Source organism: Vidua chalybeata, chromosome 22 (genome assembly GCF_026979565.1).
Source record: "Vidua chalybeata isolate OUT-0048 chromosome 22, bVidCha1 merged haplotype, whole genome shotgun sequence".
Lineage (NCBI taxonomy): Eukaryota > Metazoa > Chordata > Aves > Passeriformes > Viduidae > Vidua > Vidua chalybeata.
Window position 1 is genome coordinate 7,322,918 of NC_071551.1, and position 24,292 is coordinate 7,347,209.

At 47.8% G+C, this 24,292-nt stretch overlaps 1 protein-coding gene across 4 annotated transcripts in view; it reads right to left on the reverse strand.

Moving 5' to 3' along the window:
- RERE (arginine-glutamic acid dipeptide repeats) overlaps positions 1-24,292 on the reverse strand; it is a 173,698-nt gene that overhangs the window by 84,956 nt on the left and 64,450 nt on the right. For all 4 annotated transcript variants that reach the window (XM_053963019.1, XM_053963018.1, XM_053963016.1 and 1 more), the window contains exons 3-5: positions 23,161-23,231; positions 2,508-2,613; positions 347-443 (exon numbers count right to left, since the gene is read on the reverse strand). In XM_053963019.1, coding sequence (XP_053818994.1) covers positions 347-443; positions 2,508-2,613; positions 23,161-23,231 — 274 coding nt within the window. The remainder of the gene's footprint in view (positions 1-346; positions 444-2,507; positions 2,614-23,160; positions 23,232-24,292) is intronic.

Consider the following 24,292-nt stretch of genomic DNA (forward strand, 5'->3'; position numbering starts at 1 on the left):
CAGGCTGTCCCCAGCCCCAGGCTGTCCCCAGTCCTAGGCTGTCCCCAGGCTGTCCCCAGGCTGTCCCCAGTCCTAGGCTGTCCCCAGTCCTAGGCTGTCCCCAGGCTGTCCCCCAGCCCCAGGCTGTCCCCAGCTGTCCCCAGGCTGTCCCCCAGTCCCAGGCTGTCCCCCAGCCCCAGGCTGTCCCCAGGCTCTCCCCCAGCCCCAGGCTGTCCCCAGGCTCTCCCCCAGCCCCAGGCTGTCCCCAGGCTGTCCCCCAGCCCCAGGCTGTCCCCAGGCTCTCCCCCAGCCCCAGGCTGTCCCCAGCTGGCCCCAGCTGTCCCCAGCTGGCCCCAGCCCTGCTGACCTCAGGGCAGCAGCGTGGTAGGTGTCCACGTAGTCGGAGATGAAGAGCTCGCGGTTCTTGATCACCGGGTCTGTGATCACCAGCTCCCGGCCCGAATCTGCCAGAGACAAACACAAACACAGCCCTGACACAGCAGCTGGGCCACCACTGCCACTGCCCCAGCAGGGCACAGCTCCAGGCTGCTCCTCAGATGCACTCTGGGGGGACAAACACGCCCTCTGTGGGGTCAGTCGGGTGTGGGATGTGAGAATTCCCGTGGAAGAACATCATCTCTGTTCTCATCCATCAATGCTCCCAGGACTTCTGAAGGGAAAAACCTTTCTAAGGGCACTGGGTGATTCATCTGGAGCACTGGGAGCACTCACTCCCCGTGGAAGGAACCAAGGAAATGAATTTGTTCTGGTGTCCAGATAAGGTAAAGGTTCCTGAGCACATTTAATGTCAAATCTTCAACAAAATCCTGACAGTGGTAATGCATAGTGCTCTCTGGCTTTGAGGTAAATATTGACATTCATGTTCAAACACAGAAAATTCTGAGTTAACAAAAGAACTGGAAGACAACTTTTTCCATGACTTCTTTCTAATACCTTTGAGGAAGACACAAAAATACTTCTCCACACACAGGAGACTGCATTAAAAAGCAGCCATGCTATCAAAAATACTTTTTGACACTGTGCCTGTAATCTCATTGTTAGAAGTTTCAAATAAATTAGTAACAGAAATGTTGGATTTGTGGAGCTTTTGCTAAAAGCACACACAAAATGTCCTTTAAAAGGGGAGCGTGTGCTCAACTTTGTCTGTCAGGCACCAGAAAGTTGCTGCATTCCATATTTCAATCATCAACTTTTATCATCACAGTTCACCTTGGAGTATCTTCAGAATTTTTAACAGTTGCCTCAAGGAAATTTCCTGGTAAGAACAGAAGCAAATGTTATGTCTTCCCTGGAGGCAGGAGATAAATGACACTGGGATATGTACTAAAGTTTCTTCTGCTTCTATGAAACACAAGATCACACTTGTTTTTGCAAAGAGAAAAGGGGAAACTCAGCTCCAAGTGCTTCAGTTCCATCCCTCACTGCAATATCAGTCACAGGGAATAGTCACAGGTGCAAGGGAGCACGACTATAAAAGACACAGTTCTCATGAACCTGTGGCAGAACCAAAAAACCAGAGGAGATCCCCAATTTCTGCAGATAGTTTGGTGCTCAGTTCATTATCAGTACAGTGTCCAGGAGGCCTGCCAAGGATCCAGGGTGATTTTGCTTTTCTATCCTCTCTCACGGAGAGAATAAGAGTAAGAATAAGAATCTATTGTTAATATTGCTGCTGCTGCTATTAATTATTATTAATAATGCAGCCCAGCACTTCCAGCACACCTGGAACACCCCTGATTACAGGAACAGGACACACAGCAGTGACACCAGGCAGGTGAGAAACCACCAGCCCTTTTCTAACACCATGCCCTGGTTCCATACCCAGTGCAGAAGTGTTCTGGCCCTGCTAAAGCTGGGACTGGGGCAGGGCAGGCTCTGTTAAAGCTGGGATTGGGGCTGGCTGGCCCTGTTAAAGCTGGGATTGGGGCAGGCTGGCCCTGTTAAAACTGGGATTGGGACAGGCTGGCCCTGCTAAAGCTGGGACTGGGGCAGGGCAGGGCAGGCTGGCCCTGTTAAAACTGGGACTGGGGCAGGCTGGCTCTGCTAAAGCTGAGATGGGGTAGGGCAGGCTCTGTTAAAGCTGGGATTGGGGCAGGCTGGCCCTGCTAAAGCTGGGACTGGGGCAGGGCAGGGCAGGCTGGCTCTGCTAAAGCTGAGATGGGGCAGGCTGGCCCTGCTAAAGCTGGGACTGGGGCAGAGCAGGGCAGGGCAGGGCAGGGCAGGGGAGGGCAGACTGGCCCTGCTAAAGCTGGGATTGAGGCAGGGCAGAGCAGGGCAGGGCAGAGCAGGGCAGGGCAGGGCAGGCTGGCCCTGCTAAAACTGGGAATGGGGCAGGCTGGCTCTGCTAAAACTGGGATTGGGGCAGGCTGGCCCTGTTAAAACTGGGATTGGGGCAGGGCAGGGCAGAGCAGGGCAGGGCAGGGCAGACTGGCCCTGCTAAAGCTGGGATTGAGGCAGAGCAGAGCAGGGCAGGGCAGGGCAGGGCAGGCTGCCCAGAGCCCACTCACCGTTCTCGTTGTGCCTGTCCTGCACCAGGTGCTGGTACACCGAGTCGGGCACCTCGGACTGGCGGTAGTACCACTTGACGTTCATCAGCAGATGGTCCCTCTTGCTCTGCAAAACAACCCTGGGGCGTTACTGAGAGAGAAACCAGCCCACAGCCCCACAGCCCTCACTGGGGAAAGCCCCGGGTCAGACCCAGAGGCAGGAAAGCCTTTCTGCAGCCTGTGCTGGTGACAGGTTGATTTCCAGCCCTGCATCAGTCCTGTCTCTCTGCATCTGACCAGCAAACCCCAATCTACTCACTCATGTTAATTAACCCAAGGAAAGAGGCAGGGATCAGACAAGGATTGCAATTTTTGGCCTCATGCAGTCTGCTGATTTCCACAAATAAGAAGTATTTATGGCCAAACATGCAAAAAAGAATATCCACAGTAACACCATTCAGTGCAACCATTCTTAGCAGTGAAAACCAAGAGATAATAGATTTTTTTTCCCCCCAAGGACAGATGGATCCAGACATAATCATAGATGTTCTTTATTACACAAAAGAATAGGATGCTGCACTTGAATCACAATAATTACAGGCTCTGACTGCTCATCAACCTCACAGCAAAATTTACACTAAACTATCTTCCCTAAATGCTCTTTTTTCATTGAGGTTCCAGCCACCAATTTGTTCCTTCTTAGAAGGAAACCGGAGCATAAACACCACTCAAAGAGAACTTTTAGATCAAGGCACTCCAGACTCTGCTCAGTTTATCTCCAAACCCCCTGGTCTGCTGCTCCCAAACCCTTGAAGAAACAAAGGGCTGAAGGGAAAGGAACATTCTTTTGGCATGAGGCAGCTGCAGGCGTGTTTTGCCCTGGACTGCAATCCTCCAGACCGGTCTAAGGCTGCTCCTAAGCCGCTGCCAAGCCCGGCTTACGCCGCAGGTCACTGGGCCGGGGGGTTCTGCTGTCTCCCCTGCAGCAGCCCGGGTGTCAGAGCTTTTCTGCTGAATAAACACCATCCAAACCCTCCCGGCAAAGGCATTTCCCGAGCAGAGCCCGTGTAATACCAGCACACCACTGCCAGTGGCAGCATTGTGCCAGGAAAGCTGGGACTGAGCCACTTGCACGTCCCCAGACCGCTCTGAGCATCCCCGGGCAGAGCAGGAGCAGCCCGAGCCTTTTGAAACAACACATCTGCAATCAAAGCCAACGAGCTTGTCTAACGCAGGGGAAAAAAATCAAAAGGACAACGAGTGAGAGGCGGCTCTGGTTTCTGCTGCCTGCTGTTCAAAAATTGGGGTTGCAGGCTCGGCTGTTCTCCTGAAATAATGCTCTGTGCACCACAGCTTTTATGAGCAGTCTCTCTGAATTCTGGAGACAAAAAAAGTCCAAGTAAATAATCTGTTAGCCTCTCGCTAAGAGTTCATAAATTCTCTTAGTGGAGCTCGCAGCAATGATGGGAAACATCAACCCAGCATTTCTCTGCAAATTCTCTTTGTGTTTGTCAGCTGAGAGGACAAAAACCCCACTCTTTTGTTACACAAACCCTGAGAGGATGCTCAGAGAGCTTCCCTGGCACGAATCCCATTCACACACATAAGGACAGTTCACAACAAGCACCAAGGCTCTGATTTTTGTGCCTCTGGAGTGTTTCAGAGCCCTGCGAAGGAGGCACAGGCACATCTGCACATGGAGCCATGAGGGAGGAGTGCAAAATCCAGCCTGGAATTTGGGGTGCTGGTTTGGAATAGCAAATGGCAGCAGGGGAGGAGGAGGAGGACTGGAAATCTGCCAGGGAGGGGCTGCCAAAGCTTCCCTACAAACCCCAGATCCTCCCAGGTGTGAGCAAGCACCCACAGACTCAGGAGAGCAGAGGAAAGAGGGAGCTGCTCCAGCTGGGCAAAGGAGGAATGCAGGGAATGTGAAGGGATGGCTGAGTGTCCTTCCAGACCCTGCTGGGAGGGCACAGCTGTGCAGGGGGAGCTCTGGCAGTGCCCACATCTGTGTGCAGGTGATCCCTGGCATCTGCATGCCCGAGGGGATCCCACAGAAAGGAGGGATGGCACTGCCAGTGTCCCACTGCCCTGTTTCAGATAGAGGCATTCTAGGACTTGAATTACAATTATACATAAAACAATTTTATAAATATAATTACAAACTACCCCTCACCCAATATACTCATTTTGCTTGGATAAGTTTTAGTTTCAGTTCATTGTTTCCTGGTGTCACTTTCCAAGGGGCTTCTGGGGCCTGCTTCATTTGAGAGTGGTGGATTTGGGCATTCTGCTTCTTAATCCTGATTGTGGTGGAGGTGGTGAGGAGCATTTGGAATGGTCTTTTTCACTGTGGTTCCAAAGTCTTTTCTGTAAGAGACTTAACGTATATATGATTTTTTGGCTGTATGTCATGCACTGGTTCACTTAGCTCTTTGTTTTGGGTTCACCACACCCAGCCCAAGGCTGAGGGGACACGGTGATGCCACCACCCCCTTCCCTGTCATCTGTCACAGCACAAGGCCAAGGGCAGCACTCACACTCGTTCTGGCACTGGAGGGAAGAAATCCGTGGTTCAAAGTGAGGTTTTCCCCCTGCTGCCATAAGGGAGCACCTCACTCCGTCCCACCTCCCAAAAGATCCTTCTGGTCCTTCAGGCAAGGCAAAAAGAAGTTTTTGCTGGTTGCCACAAGTCGTGGAAGCCCCAGCTCAAACACCCAGTGTGTGCTAACACCTGGAATAGCAGGGATCACACAAGAGCTTCTCAGGAACATTCACAGTGAACACAAAGTTTCCGGCGTCCTGCGGTGTTTTATCACTCAGAAATGAGATTGCCCGTCAGGCTGGGACTGATGCCACTGCCAGGGCACCACTGCAAAGCAAAGGAGCTTACAGGGGGGTCCCTAACACCCAGAACTGGCTTTTCTTCCACCTCAGAAAACAACCATCATGTGTCTTTTAAAGCTATGGAGAAAACACATGAAGTTAGAGTTAGAACCAAGCAGGTGATAGAAGCAAAACCAGCCAACCCAAATGTGCTGCGCTTCTCAGAGAAGCCAGGGCTGCCCCCACTTCCCAGCTTTTAACTCCTAACACCTAAATTCTATCAGAGAGGCATTTGAAGTGATTCAGAAATGAGAAGATAAACGGGGCCAAGGTAAAGACCAGAGCCATTCTCAGACTGGTGCTGCTGACAGTGCCCGTTTGGAGCATGGAATGCTGCCTGTGGGATGGCTCCGTGCCTCCACACGGGCAAAGCAGCGACAAAAATACCATTTACAATGAGATGTGCAAGGAACCCTTTACAGAAAAGTCTGTGACAATGCTGCACTTGGGGTCGGGTTGGCTGGGTTGTGGGTTCTGGGTTTCTTTGGGGGTGTTTTTGGGGGGAAGATGAGCTGATCTCCTTCCTAAATCCTTTTTTTACCACCACTGGTCATTTTTGTCCAATTCATTTAACAGCTGCACCCTGACACCCCCTTTTCTGTGCCCGCTCTCCAGCACAGACGATTTTGTGGGGTTTAAACCTGAAGCTTCAATCTTGCTAAAAATACAAACCGTCTGTCAGAGTCTCCCTTTTCACATTTACATCCCTCATGGCACAGAAATTCCTAGACATGCTATTTTGTCAGCCAACTTCCTAAATACGTATGTCATTTATAAAGCAGACTGCACTCAGAGGTGTCAAGGCGCCAACTTCTGTGGCAGACTATTTATTTTCAAACCATGTGCACACAAAAGAAGTGTCCCCTACCTCCTAGAAGTGTGACTTTTTTTTTTTGTTTTTCCTTTTTTACACCTTTACATCTGAAAAGCTGCAGACAGTCACATGCCAAATCCAGGCTTGCAGAAACTGCAGCCATGGCAAGAGCTTTAAATTTCAAGTGTCTTTCTGTCAGCTCAAAACGATTCCCCGTGCTGCAAAACCACATTCTCCCCTTTAATGAAAATATTGTCTTTTGCTGCAGCGCTCACAAAGTGCTCATCTGGGGGTTTTATTCTCGCTGACATTTTGGGTTTTGTTCCTTTTAAACAGCATGAATCAGTTTTGGACATTGAACAAGAATTAGATGGGATCTGTAAATGGATTAAAGCATCCCAGTTCACAAGCATCTGGTCAACTTCTGTTTAAAATGAGCCTCTGCCTTGAAGGGGAAAAAAATAATGCTGCAAGTTCTCTTTAAAAAGCAGGAATGTCCTGATTCCCACAGCACTGGTGGCAGTTCCAAGGTGCCTGCTCTCCCTGGGACACGCTTCAGAACAGAGCTCCTGCACACCCAGAGCAGATCTCCAGGGGGGTGAGGAGCCAAACCCTGCAAACCACCACAGATGTCCTGCAGATCCTCCCAGAGGGATTAATCACTGCACTTCACTCCTTGCCCTATTTAGACCCACGTTAAATCACAGCTAGCTTTGGGCACAGCGAGCCAAATGCTGGAGGTGACAGATGGGGGGACTAGCAGCAATTCCAGAGAAACAAACAGCAAACAGGGACAAGGAGCAGAACAGCTTCCCTCCCAACGTGTCTGCCACCATGAATCCTCACTCCTGCTGTAGAACTGGATTTTACTCTCAGTCAATTCTGACATTTACTAACAGTCAAAGGAGAGAAAGGGAAAAATAAAGACCACTCAGATTCACTGTGGGGAAAAAAAAAAAAAAAGCAGAAGGAGGACACAAATGAACCCATGTGGAAATCAGGAGCTAAAGAGACACAGCAAGGATTATTTCTCTTCCCTCTCCACAGCAGCACGTGTGATTCCACGTTCTCAGGGTATCTTTTTGTAGGCTGTTTGCTAATTAATTAAGAAAACCGATCAGCTGTTTGTAAGCCAAGCAAACCCAGCCTGGAAATGCAGAGGTTATTACTACAAATGAATGTTATTTTTGCAGCTTGATTATTTAATTCAGACGCCTGCATAGCAACACATAATTACTCCTTGCAAACAGAGCAGCATTGTCAGCGTTCAGCAAGAAATACAAATGTGAAATAAGAGCAGTAATGTGGCCACCTGCAGGTTAATCCTCTGTGCCCCTGGCCGGAGCAGGGCAGGGCTGTCCTCTTACCCCGGGCCAAGCCTGCAGCCCCCAGACCTGCTCCTGTTATCTAATGACTGCTGCATCCAGCAGGATTTTCTGACAGGCAGGTCCTGGGAGCTCAGCTGGGCACGGGGCAGGGCACCAGGGCTGTGCCTGGGGCTGATGGAGCGCAGCAAGGGGAGGCAGGAGATGAGAAGCCCTGGGGAAGCCGCGGAGCAGCGCGTTCCCTCCGGTGGGAGCTGAGCTGGGAACGGGCTCGGGGGGAGCAAACACTGCTGCTCCCAGGGTAAAGGCCCATTGCTGTGATCTGTGCAGGGCACAGAGGAATTTATTGACAAAACAATATCGGGTTTTTTCACAACGGCTCGCACCTGACATTTTCTGACTGTTTACAGCAGGAATTTTTCACGTGTCCTTTTTATTCACAAATAAAACTCCTTTTGGGATTCACCCAGTCGCCCCAGCACGCTGGAAATGAATTCAGCCTGGCGTAGGAGGAACTCTGAGACGTAAAGCACTCCTCACACTCACCTTGCCCTGGGTTCCAGCCTCTCACAGGTGCACAGAGCACTGCACACCTGCAGGGACACACCTGGCCCAGACCCCACGGGATGCACCTCAGAGACGCTGCTCAGAGAAGCGTTTGTTCTGTACCTACAAAATGGGAAGCAGCACTGTCTGCAACCATCACAACCAGGTCATCTGTGGCCTTGTCCCTCACAGGAGGACAGGGGAAGGTACCAGACAAACACAGCTGAGCCTACAGGCACACGCTGACCCACCCAAGTATCAACCAGCAGTGTGTCCACACCTTTAAAAGCTGCACAGGGTGGCCAAACCCCCCTTTATGCCAGGGCATATCAGCTGCAGGGCTGCCTGTGCACGTGAGGCAGCCCCAGCCCCAAAGCCCAGCTCCCAGGGCTGCAGCTCTCCAGAACACGGCGCTGGTGCCCGCCCTCCCCGCAGTTAATGCCCAGGAGATGCCATCTGCTGTCTCCCAGCGTGGGTGTTTGGCACTGGAGCTGCCAGACTTGCTGAAAAACACAGCTCAGCACAGCCCCGAGCTCCGGCAGAGCTCCGTGAGCACGGCGTGCTCTGCTGGGACACCAGGGCTGCACATGGCACAAGAGCTGTGGCAGCTCTGCAGCGGGGACAGCCCCATCAGGAAATGCAGTGGACAGCACCAAACCGAGCCTGGCGAGTGCAGAGTGAGACCCAGCTCAGCAGGAGCCAGCACTGCAGCTCCCTGTGCTGCAGTCCTGAGGAAGTTCAGGGAACCCAGCACGGTCTGCAAAAGCTGACTGACGTGGAACAAGTGTCACCTGACAGCCCTTTATTTTATTGAGTGGCACTCGTATGTCTCACCTTGAGCACAGCCTCATCCAGGGCTTTAGAGGAGAAAAAGAACATTATTCATTTCAGGTAATGGCCGTGAGAGATGTCTGTATTTAAAATAAACTCTACTGTTTATTCCATCAGCTTTCCAGCTTTACCAGAAACAAAGCTGCTCACTGTGCTGAGAACCAGCAAGTCACCTGTTTTCATTTAAGTGAAATACACTTAGGTACAAAATACCCCTAAAATTTCACTGTGATCCTAGATGACAAAAGATAATTTCATCTTGTAAAAAAAAAAAAAAAAAAAAGCAGTTATGCTTTAAAACTGACTGGCTTAAAATAAAACTATGATAAGATCTTGCATGAAGGTTATGGGTCATTGCTTACTACCTCATTTAATCCCTTTGTGGTCTCTTTCTGCTCCGTTTCCTTTTTTCCCCATCCAGGATTCCTGGGTTTATTTTCCTCCCCACTTCTCCACATTAATTCCAGGTATTTGTCCAGGTGAAGGTGCTGCCAGCACCCAAAGCTGCTGCCCCTCAAGGGGATCACACTGCACCCAGCTGGGCAGGGAAATCCTATTTCACAATAAACTCACCAACATGTACTTCAGATGAACTCAGAGCTCCCCGGTGAGCCATGGAGGTGCCACATCTCTGCTGTCACTGCACAAACACCCCAAAACGAGACACACAGCCAGAGTCATTAATGGGCTGTAATTAAAACCACTGAGACAGAAAGCAATAAGCACTACTTCTGATCACAGCATCCCTGCTCGTGCTTTCTGCCTCTCCCAGCCCCACTCTGATTACAGATTTTGCCTTTCCCCAGGAGCAGATTCAGGGGGAGCTGCTGACCCAGAACTGCCAGGGACCCTCCTGAGCATCTCCTGCTCAGCTCAGCACCAGGAGCCAGCAGCCACCACCACCTAATGGGATCACAAATGCATTTAACTGATCATTGAATGGATGCTCCAGTAATTAAATTCCATTAAGGTTTTTTTAGCATTATGCCAAAGAAGTGCAAGACTGAAATGAAGACACCATTCGGGCCCCGCCTGACATTTGCCATTAAATGTCATTTATAGCACATAGCTCAGATCTAATTGCAGAGCAGCACCAGCCACAGTATTTATCACTTCTATTAAAACAAGCAGCACTCAGCAGTGGGGCTATTCAAAGCCATCATACACAGTTTAAATAGATTTCTCACCTTTTAAATATCAAGAGGCCACATTTTCTTTACCGTCTCACTGAGGGGTTTACCTTTGAACAAAGACACACCAAGAGCTGGAGGATAAAACAATCAGGAGACAGTTTGCTCTGCAAACCCAGCCCCGGGTTTGAACAGTTGCTGCCTGCTAAAATATCACCTCATGGAGAGGCAATTTTATACCAGGAAAAATTAAAGCACCTTTGCCAAGAGGCTGGGGTTGGAAATTACAAAAAGAAAAGGAAAGAAAGTGCACTGGTCAGCCAGATCCTGTGACTTGGCTGTTTCACCACAAAGCAAACGCTGCTCCTGTGAGGAAACAAAGTGTGTTTGGAAAAGAAATGCCTGGGAAGTGAATGTTTCCTTGTGCAGCTCCCCAGAGGATGTCATTTACCGGGGAAATGGTCACTTACTGAAATGTTTACCTCTTCTCAGAAACTGCCCCAACACGCGTGTTAGTGACCAGCTGATGTTTGGAACCAGAGCAAAACCAGCTTTTCACCCAGAATTCACACAGGGGGCTGACACACAGGGCCAGGCACAGCCTCGACAAAAACCCTGCCCGTAATTAATGGGCAACACCCAGAGCAGCTCATCAAGGGAACAAAGCAGCAATCTTAAAAATGTCAATTTGCAGGAGACAGGCTGTATCTCACCACACAGGGAATTTTAACACAGATTGGTGCTGCCTGCCCTGGTATCAATAGCTCAATTAGCAACACCGGGCTTTAGAGTTTTTCTTTGTATTTATATGTAAATCGGGACTAAATAAACATACCCCAAACCAGCTCCACAGGCTGCAATCTAATCTGAATAGAAAGATTGGAAAGATGCTCTCCATTCATCTGGAAATAGCCAGATATTGAAAACACTAAAATCAGAAATAACTACACTGAGAATAAACAGGATGCATTTACCTGCTAGAATAGAAAAAATCTCAAAGGAAAAGTTGGGAGAGAGATACAAAGAAAAAAAAACCACTTTTCTTGGATGCTGGAAGTGTGAACATACAGACAACTGGGATGGCCCACGAGAAAAAGCTCTGAAATAGAGAAATGTGGTTTTTAAACCTCTAGCACATCCCGTGGCCACCATGGGCACTCTGCTTTGAACTGCAGTGAGCACAGCCAGCCAAGCTAATGCACAATCCCAAAGTTAATCGTTTGTCTTGGGCCATATAATCACCACAGCATTACAACTTCAACAAATGAAGCCACTAATAACTTCTATTAAAGAAGTCAAGGTGTTAATTCACTCCCAGGTCCAGCAGCAGAAAGCTCTGAGACCAAGCAGCAGAAAGCACTCAGTCCTTGTGCAGAACTCAAATTAATTTCCTCTATTACTGGAGGCACTGGATGGAACCCATCAGTGCCAGATTCAAAGGTTCTGACTCCAGAATCCTCCTGAGGATGATGATGAGGGCTGCTGCCTCTCCCCCATGCCTGGGCACAAGGATTCACCCCAAGGGGAGCAGCACAGCCAGTTCTTTCCAGACTCACTGGGAACAGGAGGATTCTGCGTGCTGCCAGCACCCAGCAATGCAGAAAACTGGCAGGGAACCTCACAAAACAGAAAAATGACCAGAAGCCATTCAGGGAATTTGTACAAAACTTGGTTTGATGGTTTAGAGAGAGCTCATGACTTCCATCAGCTTCCTTTCACCACAGACAATCTTCTCAGAAAGGTTTTAACACTTCCATGAACTTGCTTCTGCACACTGCTGAGCGGGAGCCTGTCTTTGGGAAAATGGAAGTGCTAGAGACTGTGTCATCAAAGAGGAGCTCTGCCTCTCCGTGACACACAAGTTAAGGGGAGAAGCCTGGATCAATAGTGAAGCCCATATTTCAGCTGCCTGTGCAGTTGTCTGCAGTTCTGGCTGTGCCATCTCCCTGGGAGCCTGACCCCAAAAGCCCTGGAGCTCCCTGAGTGTTCAGTACCTTGGAGAAGTGGAATCAAATATTCATGCACTGGCACAAGCAACACTGGCAGATCCAAAGGCATTTCCCAGCACTTGAACTGGTGTAAACTGCAGCACTCGTCCTACAAGTGCTTCCCAAGGAGCACGTGATAAATTAATCTGTAACAGAACGCAGTATTAGCTCCAATTTCAATATTTACCGTGCCTGGTGCAAACGCAGCCATGCTCCAGATGTGCTCCCAGCTGTTTGTTTTCCTGGCCCAATGTCTTTAGTAACAAACAGCCCCTTGGTTTAATCACCTCCAGATCAGAGATTTATGATGATATTTCACCGCAGTTAATGGAATTTTGCACTTCAGAGCGTGAAGTTTTCAGCTGAAAACTCCCAGAGTTTGTGTTCTGAGGGTGCAGCAAAGCCCACGAATGCACACCTGAAATCAGGAGGCAGTTTTCAGGTATTTTCTCACAAATTTGCCCCAGCTGAGGGAGGGGAGCTCTAAACCCCAGTCCAGGCTGGTGATCATCAGCCTGGATCAAGAGCCCAACACAGGGAGAGGGAATTCCTGGCTCTGGGAATATCTGGGAATGTCCTGGAATATCAATATGGGAAGCACCACAACAGCTCAGAACAGGAAAACTGGCACCAAATGGCAGCTCCCCTCTTGGAAAACACCCTTCTCAATCTCCTCAGCCACAGCAAAGAGCACCCCAGGGAACACCTTCCTGCAGGTTCCCTGCAGCCCTGTCTGATATTCCACATTCTGCAGCTTCTGCCTGCCAGGGTCCCGGGGTTCACACATATCAAAGCACCCAATTGCCTTTTCTTTTCTTGCCTTCTTTTTTTTTTTTTTTTTTTTTAAACACGAGGAATATGAAAGCACACGCTGAAGCTGGTCCTTGTTAGCAGACCCATTTTCATCTCTTTAAACTCAAAGAGAGCAATTCCCTTGAAAACTGTCACAGCATTTTCCCAATCCATAAAGAGGAAGTTCAACAGCCTCAGGTCACTAATCGCAACGACGGGAGATACAGAGCATAAATTATGTCTCTCTATTCCACAGCACTGAAACATACACATTCTTTTATCTTACTTATTTGATTCTCTCTATAAACTGAACGTTTTAGACGTGTTTGGAGTCTAAAAAGGATGTTTTACAAATAAAAGGGAAGCACTTTGTTGTTTACACAGCGCTCCTTCCGTGGGGTTTATTAATATCACATCCAGGTGGGTGGACAAGAATTGCTTTACACAACAACACAACTTGGGTGTTTTCCCAAAGGAAAAACTTTATTTGAAGTTTAAGAGTTGCTCAGCACGAGTTTGTTGGTCTTAATAATTTTGCATCACTTTTAACCTTAAAATGTGCCAACAAACAACTGAAGGGAATATGATTTCAAAACCCCCAGAAGTTCTGCTTAGAATGCAGAGCAGGATGCTTACACACTACTAATTAAATTAAAGAGTTGTTTTCCTTTCAAATACCCTCTAATGGCCCAAAACGAACCGAGGCTGCTTTAAAAATCAATCACTTTAATCAAAATTACAAGTCCAAATCCTCCACGGATTAGTGTTCAGTGATTGCAGTGTCAAAAATGCAGGTCCATCACACCCCTGGCTGTGAGTGCTGGGCAGGGACCCTCCCCAGAGGTGACACCAGGGGACAAAACCCAGCCTGAGAGCATCTGAAGCTCTGTCAGGCACAAGGTGGAGCTGACTTGAAGCATTTCCCTAAGTGGCTCCATCAGTCCCTGCTGAGTAAAATGGAGATTCTGCCTTTCCTGCCACTCAGGCACAGAACAAGCACTCAAAAAAGGGAGATTCTGCCTTTCAGGGCACTCAGGCACAGAACAGGTACTCAAAAAAGGGAGATTTTGCCTTTCCTGCCACTCAGGCACAGAACAAGCACTCAAAAAAGGGAGATTCTGCCTTTCAGGGCACTCAGGCACAGAACAGGTACTCAAAACAGGGAGATTCTGCCTTTCCTGCCACTCAGGCACAGAACAAGCACTCAAAAAAGGGAGATTCTGCCTTTCCTGCCACTGAGGCACAGAACAAGTACTCAAAAAAGGGAGATTTTGCCTTTCCTGCCACTCAGGCACAGAACAAGTACTCAAAAAAGGGAGATTCTGCCTTTCCTGCCACTGAGGCACAGAGCAGTTGTTCAGGGAGCACCCACACCCTTTTCCCCTCCCCGTGCTCCTCTGTCCCTCTCAGCCTGTGGAGACCCTTCCCAGCACTTTTTGATCCTGCACAAACCAAGCCCTGCTGGCACAGTGTGGTCCCAAACCTCAGGCTCACCCCCCGAGCACCCCTGCCCTGCCAGGACACCCTGCCCTGCTCAGGTCACACTGCAAGGCCAGCTGGCAGTGCCAGGTTTAGGGTGTCCCACACCCCAAACCTGCCCTGAGCCCTTTACTGCCACAGGAGCACCGAAAGCATCACCTCCAGCCCAAAGAGCAATTCCAAGCACATCCCTGAGGGATGGGACACACTCTGCAACTCAGTGGCCACAGTGACATTTCACATTCCTCAAGGAAACCCTTCCGAAAGCAGGAAAACAAATTTCTTTAATGAATTATCCTCAGCAGCTCACAAAGCATAACAATGTGTCTTTGGAGGCTGAGCAGACACACAAGAAATCTGACAGTGCTCAAGTAGCCCCAAATGACCAGAGAGAAAATTTCGACTTCAATAATCCTAAAGGTCAGAAGCATTATTAAACATGACAGATGCTCTCACTATTCAACACCAGAGGACATGGCTACATTTATTCTAACTCCATTTTCTCTTGCTACATAAAACCCAGCTAATGTACAATTTGATACTTTTTTCCCCCCTAAAAGCTAGAGATAACATTTTTTTTCTCGGTATTTTCCAGCTGGCACACAATGATTTATTTAGCACTCAATTATCTCAGCACAGGTGTAGGAAACAGGTTTACCTCGGGTAAGGGGGAGGAAACAAGGCAGGAGAAAGATAAAATAAAAAGCTAAAGGTGGTGAAGACCACACTGTCATGACAAAGGGCTTAATTAAATTATAAATATCAGCTCAGGGAAACAGCCCAGGAGCCTTTCCTGGGGGGAATAATCCCCCACAGCCTCCAGTGCTCCTGTGCCAACAAGCCAGCCACAGAAATCCCAACTGCTGGATGCCAAGTGGGGCAAAAACAAACAGGGCAATCACATCAAAAAGGGAAAAAAAATCAAAACAACCCCCTGTGGATTATTCTGTGGGGTTTGTTTGTTTGTTTGTTTTGTTTTGTGTATGTGTTTGGGTTTTTTTATGTAGCCCTTAAGTTGTAAGGTCTGGACTGCAATTGCAAAGACCCAGGCCATATGGAAGGAATGGAGGCAGAGCTGGATTTGAGCCCTCAAAAACACACATCCAGCCTTAACTTCCAGCTGTTAATCCTCACTCTGAACAATGCTGCCATCTGCTTTAAACCCCCAAATATCAACACTGCCTCTCCACATGATGCAATTGTGACACAACACTGCAGCCCTGCAGGAATTCATTCACTTGCACTGGTGCATTACACTATCAAGGCTACTCGGAAAAACAACCCCAAAATCCCACAAAAATGTTAAACATTCGTTAATTGGCAAAATAATGGCACGGATGAAATGACACATCTCAGCCAGGTCTGAGCACAGCATCTCCACACAGCCCTGAGCACCTCGGGAGTACAAAATATTCTGGTTTAGCTGCCTCGGAATGGATGGCTCCTGCTCCTGCCTTCCTTCACAAGATGTACAACAAAATAAAAGCAATGTTGCTCTATATTTCAGCCGAGTCCAGTGAAACTCCAGTACCCATAAATCCACAGAGCAGCCTCGTGCCTCTTCCCTCAGTTCTGAAGCTCACCTGAGAGACACTGCAAATCCCCTGCTAATTTAACAGCCTGAAAGCAGCACTTAGAGAACAGTCTGCCATACAAAAAGGATTTATTTTTACACAGATGTGACAAGCCCAAACCTCACTGTGCAGCACAGCTTAGGATCTGTGTGAGAATTCAAAGTGGCATCTGGGTAATAGCAACCAAAGGAAAAAAAAAAAAAATACACAGAGAAGCATTGTAAAAAGGAGGGGAATTATCAAAATGGATTCATATGCATCTGGAATTATTTTAATACAAAACGCCCAGCAAATCTCCCTGTGCTGCTGACAAATCACCAGCTGAGGTAAATCCCAGATAATGAAACATTGTAAGGAAGGCTCTATTTAATAATTTAGCCCCTGTCAAGGAGTTTGTATTGATTCTTGTTTCCAGCACAGGGAGAGAATGTTATCTGCAGCCTCACGGCTCAGTGACAGCATCAGTGGATTTAATCACTGTGCAGCCCCTGCCATGCAATCCTTAAACTGTCACCTCTGCTCCTCCATCACTCTGCCTCCAAAGCCCTGCACCCACATCCCCACCCTCATCTCCCACCCCACACGTGCCCCACTGCAAGCACAGAGCACTTCAACCCGCTGCACATCGGGCACGAAAGCCAATCTCACTCGCAGGCTAAATTTTTGTATTTTAAATAATTCAGTGCTCCTTCAAACGCCCCATTCGTCTGGCTCCTGTTAGCAAGGCTGCTCTGCCCCTCAATGGCAAAGTGAGCTGAGCTGAGGCAGGACTGAGCAGCCACGGGGCAGCACTTCCAGAGCCATGCAACAGCCTGGAAAGAACCTGCTCCAGCTTGCTCCAAGCCCTGTCCAACCTCGCCTTGAAAAGGTTTAGCAGTGATTTGGAGGAAGAAGAAAATCTTTTTTTTTTTTTTTTTTTTTTTTTTTTTTGGCCGTAGAAAGAGCGATGGATCTGGAGGAGCAGGAAAGGAAATCTGTACTAATCAGCATTTTTTCCACACCAAAAAGGAAAGGTCACGCTGCCTCGGAACTGGCCAGGAAAAATTTGCCACAAATTAATTCAGCTGCAGTTCAGGAACAGAACATCAATTCATCTGCAAACAGAATGAGGCTTTTAAATACATAAATGCTTGTGGCTACAGAAACCTCACCCAGATATTTGCATGCAAAAACCCCCAGCTCCTGTAACAGTGCAGAGGAGAACAGATGTAAATTTAACATGTTTGCTAAAATGCAAAGCCATATACAGGAGGAATGCAAAGGAGAGGAAGCATGAACTGCACGATTTAGAAAAACAAATTTCTTTTGGTTTTTTCCCCCTCCTTTATTCCAGGTGAGATGCAATACTTTCCATTTTATAATCCTCTGGATTGGAGCAAAGCGATCCCAGAGGCCCACGCAGCCAAGGTCATCATACCCAGATTTTCTATTACAGGGCACTAGCAGCATTTCACAACTGTCTTTTTATGCACTTCTGCCTTTCCATCCAGACTATAAATTGTTACAAGGCCCTGGGGCAATCCAGCTGTATACTCCATTCAAATCAGGCTTCAAGGAGAAAGCTCCACAGTCAAGATGCTTCAATCAAGTAAACACACAGGCACAAAGGGCAACTGCATCACAATTAATAACGTTTCCTTTTGTGTGGCAAATTCAGCGTTTTTCTGCTGTAAAGTTTCCCTCTGATGCTCCGATTCAGAGCGTGGCCATTAGCATTTTAAATGTGACATCAAATTAAGCCACGATAGGAGAAAGCACAAACATGCTGCTGAAATCCATCTGCTGGTCGCGTTCTGGGTCCCTCTGGAACACAGGAAAACCTTAAAAAGGCAATTTGGACTCATTTATCCGAGCTGGAAATTCGCACCAGGAAAGGTCCAAACGGCAGGACGGGAGGGCAGGTTTGCAGCTCGTGGGGATGCAGAAATAAATGAGTGTAATTGTAGGAATGAGCTGCTCTCAGCTCCTGCAGCAGCTGGCTCTCTCTGGCTGTCACTCCTCACCCCGTGGGCTTTGATTCTTCGTTCTCCACCTCTCCCTTCACCTCCACTTGCTGTCCCCGAGGAAAAGGCAGGGCAGCTCCTTGGAAGAGAGCCCCAGTGCTCCTGTCCTTGTGCAGGTGTCTCCCTTCCCCTTCAGGCAGGGCTGAGCAGGAGCTGCTGGTCCCAGCACGCCCATCAGAGCCCCCGGGAGATGCTCCAGGATCACTCCCAAAGCAGCACAGCCCTCCTGGCAGGGCTCAGCACTCAGGTAATGCCCCCTGGCGCTTCGTGCCCCTCTCCCAGAACTCCAACATTCAGTCAACTTCTCCCACTTGTGATCTCTGCAGGCAGATAAAGCCCTTTTTCCCACAGACGTGGCTCTGCACTACTTTTGATATTTAAATTGAGCCTTAATCAAAGCTGGATACGCATGGGTTTAGAGGCACTACATAATTAATATATTCATATCTGAAATGTAATTACTGCTGTTGCATCATATATTTAAAGCCAACATCTGGCTATTTAAGGTGAGGAAGACACTTTCATTGGGATAAAACAATCTTGTAACCAACACTGCAGGGGTTTTTTTTTGCTCACAACCACTCCTGAGGAGGCAGCTTCACCAGGGACACCCCAGAGCCTGGGACAGAGCTCCCCTGGCTGAGCTCTGTGCAGAGAGAGCTTTGCTGAGATCCTCAAGGATTCACGAGGACATTCCTGTTGGATTTCCCACCACAGTGCATCAGAGCCCTCCCTAAAGCAGGTTCAATTTCTGTTCCTGGGGGGTGTGGGGTTATAAAATGTCCCTCGACCCGTTGGGGGCACACAGGAACTGAATTTCTGCACATTTATTGGATTTTCTCACACAAGCCACTCAGCTAAGTTTTAATTGTGTGTTTTCATCATCCAGAAGTAATCACAATCAACATTTTAATTAAGATAAAGAGAATGGACAGAATTTTAGGACTTGTTAACCACAAACAAAGAGATAAAAGGAAATCTCACTGTTCATAATTCCTTGCATTACAATCAGTGTAAACTACAAAAGAAACACATTAAATACTACTATTTAATAAAAAAAAAAAACCCTTTAGCTCTGAAGCCATACCCTCAGCCTGAAGAAAATACAAATCTGCTTCTTCAAATGGCCTGAGCTGAAAAGAAATTCAGTGAGAATTTCCACTTTGAAACACAGCACTCTTCAATTAAAAGAGAATTTTTGACAAAAGGACTTGTTCCCTTCTGGGGGCAGCGGGGTGGTGGTGGGTGGAAGGAAGCAGCAGAAGGTGCTGGGTGTGGGTGACAGCCAGGACTGGCTGAGCAGACCCTCTGCTATTTCCTCCAGAAATTCCAGCTGCCACTCTTGTGCCAGAAACTCCGGAGATCAAAGAGATTTTGGCCAGGTTTGATGAATTCCTAGCAGAGCTCAGAGCCCACAACAACGGGATAAGCAACTGCAGCCAGGCTGAAGGGCATGAAACGAGTGGAGATTGGATCAGTTTGGGAAAAATTAACACTGAGGAGGTGAAGCTACACTGGAGTCCCAGCTCAGCTCCTCTTGTCAGAGCTGCAGCCAATTCCCAGTTCACCTCCCCTGCTCTGCCAGCTAAAACAGGGCTCAGCCAGCCCTGCTCTGCTGGCTCTGCTTTGATCAAGGTATTTGTAGCAGCAAAGAGCATTTAAGGAATACTTCGTCAAGCCTGTAGATTTTTAAAATGCTTGCCTCGTGCCAAATTAAAATGAACGAGAAGTATGCTTCCCTAACTTCCTGATGAATAGGAAATGGGGATTTCTGACAGCAGCAGGCTGCTGTGGGAACAACTGCACTGTTAAAAATGCACTGGTGCTGCTGCAGAATGAAGGGAAAAGCAGCAGATTGACATCGAGGAGACAATTCCTGATGTAAACAACCTGAACGTTTTCTCACCGAAAAAAAATAATCAGAGAAACTTATGTTTTTTTAATGCACTGGAGCATTAACTGCTTCCATTTTATTGATTTGCCTGTGTAATTTAAACCCCAAGCTGTAAGATTGTTCTGGAACAAAAACACCCACAGCAAGCAAAACCTGAATCCCATGTTGAGGATCCCACTTTCACCATTTTCCTCCTTAAAGCTGTTCAACAGGCAATGCCAGGAAAGTATTAAAGCCACATTACTCTGCCCAGGCTTCTCCACCTTCCAGCTTCCCAATTACATTTTGCTGTTTCCTGTTTTTAAAAACAACATTTTTAAAGTAACTGACATGGTAAGCTGGATAGGACAGGCTTAAACTGGGGAAAGAAGTGCTCCCCAAGGGAAAAACAAGGTGAGAAAAGTGGCTCTAAAGCCAATCATGACCTTGCATAATCCAGATTTCCAGGAGACCACTTGAACCCAAGCACTGGCTCAGCTGCCCCATCAGGAGGGAGAGCAAATATTGAGTATCAGCAACGAAGCAGGAGCTGATAACTAATAAAAACATGTAAGGCAATAGAGCAAACTCTGATTTAATCATTGCTTCACCACAGTTTGTTCCTAATCAAAGTCCTTAAGAATAATCTGGTCTTGAATCCTGAAAGAGGATAGTATTAATCCAAAGAAAATGAACTAGCACCAAAAAGAGATTAATAAAATGTTCTGGGACACAGACAGCACAAAATAACCCAATCAGTAGAGAAAAAAAATCATCTGGTGCCTTTTTTCTAAATACAGACAACTATCTCATACTCTTCTGAGAGCCAACAGCAATTTCACTCTTAAAATGTTTTAAGTTCAATAATTCAAACAGGTGAAGTGAAGCAAACAAAGAAGAGCATTTGTGGCCATCACACCTTCTCACCTGACCTGCCAGCCCCTCCTCCTCCGTCAGGAGAACAAAAAGCAGCTGCACTTTTACCAACCAACACTCCAACATTTCAGTGTTGCAGGGCAAAAATAAACCAGTGGATTCCCAGAGAACTGCTCAAAGTTCTGCAAAATTCCCAACGAAACCCAAACCACCCCAGTGACCCTGGTCCAGCAAGGGCATCCTGCTTTTCAGTGGGAGCCAACCCCGGGCTGGGCCAGGGCCAGGGCTGGGCCAGGGCCACCTCAAGATGCCCCTGCAGAGGAAAGTGATGTTCCCTTCAAGCACCACACACCCTTCTCATCCCTTTGCAGCACTACTGCCATGTCATTTTTATTTAAGCAGCTCGTCTCTCTGGGCAGCTGGGGGAAAAATTTCTCCTTCTCTGAGCACGAGAGGATGCACAGGAATCACTCCCCATCTGCATCTCGCAGCTCTTCCCCACCAAGAGCTGCTCCAGCACGGATGGGTGACCCCAGCAGGACGTGGCACAGCAGCAGTGCTCTGGGGGGCTCACACTGGACTGAAATTCAGCTTTTTCCAAGTGGCTTTCCAGCTGCAGGAACAGTCAGGGCAGAGCACTTCTCAGTGCTGCTGCCCTTTAGCTCCTTCCCCAAAAACATCTGAGCCCTCCAGCACGTTGCTGGAAGTGATTTTGAGGGGTGTTGCTGATCCTGCAGTGAAAGGCACACCTCCAGTTCAGCAAAAAACATAAAATCATCCCACTGTGATTTCAGATCTTACTGGAAACAGCAAATTAAACCCCAGTTTATTTGAAGAAGGAAACTCAGTGGTACTTTACTCCATGGCCCTCAGCACCTCTCACCCTGCACAGCATTGGCTGTGTCATGTTTAACTCCCTCTCATTTTTTTAAATACAGCTTTATATTCCTGTTTTTATCAGTAAAACACCCCCATCAACTCCTGTACCCAGACTGCACCTAGAACCAGGGGAAGCATAAGGTAAGGTTCACACACGCAGCCAAAAACTTTTATTTTGTGACAACCAACATGATAATGTATTTAATTAGTAGGTGACATTTCAAAGCTGTTGACTTTAACTTTCCTGCTTCACTTGACATATTTAGCTGAAGGCAAAACAAGGCTGTTTTCCTGTTGGTATCTCACACTAGAAGAGAAATCAAGTGTCCTTTCCACTGCTCCTCCTCCCTTTCCCCCAACAGGAAAATCAACAGCCACACACACAAATTGGGGATTTATTTTTTGCTGGTATAATCAGCATCAAGAGGTTTTTGGTTTTCTCATTTATACAAGCTCCTTTTATGCATTATGTCAGTAAGAAAAATTAAGTTAACAGAGAAATTTGAGAACTCCGAGCAGGCAAAAGTAAACATAGAACAGAGACACTGTTTCCATGTCAGAAATTATGCAAAACTGCCAGCAGCCCTCGTGCCAAGTCCTTTGCGTGCTGAAAACATGAGTGAAGAGAAAGCACTTCAAAACCTTGTCAAGGAACTAAAGCTGCAATTCCCTGCCCAGAGTCTTGCAGAGAGCTGAAACCTGTGGTCCAGTCCAAGAGGCTTTTGTTCACCTCCTGAGCAATTACTGCAGCTCAGCAGAAACCCAGAGCCCCCTGGCACTCAGGCAGACCCAAAAGCAGCTGCTTTTGTTAATTTTCTCCTGCTGATGGGCTGGAGTGGCCCAGCTGGGGCTGAACCCACTGCAAACCCAGGGACTCCCTAAAAACAGGGGGAGGAAAGAGGGAAGAAGCCCACAAGTGCCAAGTACCACCAGGGACATCAGCACCGAGGAACATCTCCATGATTCTCACAGAATACCCTGGAAAAGCTCGGAAGGAAGGTTGCTTTATTCTGATAGCAGCAGCCTGTGGTGATCTATGTCTGGACAATACATTGATAAGGAGAGTTTATTGTGTGCTCAGGACTTCAATACAGCAATAAGGAGCAGCAGTAACAACCTCCCAGAAGTGCCCAGATGTCCTGCTCGCAGAACTCTGCCAGGTGCCAGCCCCGTGCCCTGCCCGTGAGCAGCTCCTGCTGCAGCCAGGGGGGACAGGCTGAACCCCCAGGGCTGCAGTCAGACAGAAAGGGGCAAAAACCCTGCTCTGACTGGTTCCTGCTCAGCTCCCTGACTTCTCACTGCTAGAGGATGAAGTGCTAACAGGTCCTTAAACGTTCTTTTCGCCTTGGCGTGGTGTCAGCTGAGATGCAGAGGCTGCCAGCCCTGATCCCAGAGCTGTGCTGGAGAAGGCACAGCCAAACTGAACTTCCTGAGCCACAAGTTCCCCACAAGACAACTCAAAGTTCACGTCTGTGTTCAGCTAAACACGACAGGGATCACAGCTTCAACGCCCCCAGTGAACTGAGGCTGCACCAAAGACAGAGCTGGGGCTTAATAAAAACCAGCTCCTGCTTCAGAGGGTAAAGGGTCACTCAGAGGAGCTGCAGGAAGGGATCAGGCTAAGAAATATCCCTCCCCCAAGGCAGGGGAAAGGAGGAGATGTGAAAATGTTCCTTACCAGTTTGAAGTCTTGGATGCTGCAGATGAAATAGGGCGTGTTCGGCCGGCGACTTTCGATATAAACGCAATCTTTAAAAACACAAGATTTTAGAATAATGGGCATTAACTTCTGTGCCTCCAAGAAAGAACACAACAACAGGATAAATTCAAATACAGCTTAAACTTTGAAAGAATCACCAGTTCATTTGCATATTGTGCAATTTATTCTGAGTGTGAGCTAAAAATAGAAACCGTTTATGATGATAAATAAGGGAATTAACTGCATAAAAAATAACTTTGATTTGAATAGACATTTTGCTAGGAAAACAAAAAGAGAGGAATTTAAAGACCACTCTGGATTGAGTTAATAACAATGACCAGGTCACAGCCTATGAACCAGACCAAAATAAGAGAGGAAAGTAATCAGATTTTTCGTGGTCAGCTTGCCATTAAGAACCAAGCACTAACATATTTTCTCTTCTAATTGTGAAGAAAACCAAGGCAACCAATCATAGATGAAACACAGCAAACTTAAATTAGATTTACCTCGGGGAAGGCCTGCGCTTTCTCGAATTACATTTGACAAGACAGAAACACAGTAATTATTTTTGTTTGCTTTTGACAACTGGGCTCTCCAAGGCTGCTGTAACATAAGGTCTGTTGTGTTGAAAACAGTCTTGGCAATAACTACAACAAAAGCAGTGCCCTCGGAATGAAAACACAGCACGGATGGGAGAGAAGTGCCTGATTAATGATCCTGACCTTGGAACTCAGCAAACTCACACAGGGCTTGCTAAACAGAAAGATGCCAACCCCAAAGCCAAGCAAATATTTAAAGGAACGTCCTGGTGACCCCTCTCACACACAGATAAGGAGCTGCTGTTCAAAACACAGGAGAGACAACAAACACCACTGTCCTAGCAGGGATTTTCCGTGGACTTTCTTGGATTTCTACAGAAAACCTCCAAAATCTCGGAGTTTTGTAAGACACGTTTCAAATCCAGCTCGTTTGGAAGCTCCAGCAATCTCACCACACCCAGGTATTCCCACAGCCCTGGTTATCCCACATTTCCTTGGCTGATCACTGCACTTGGACACGGCTGCAGCCACCCAGAGGGACCATCCACGCACGTCCTGCTCCTCCAGGAGCT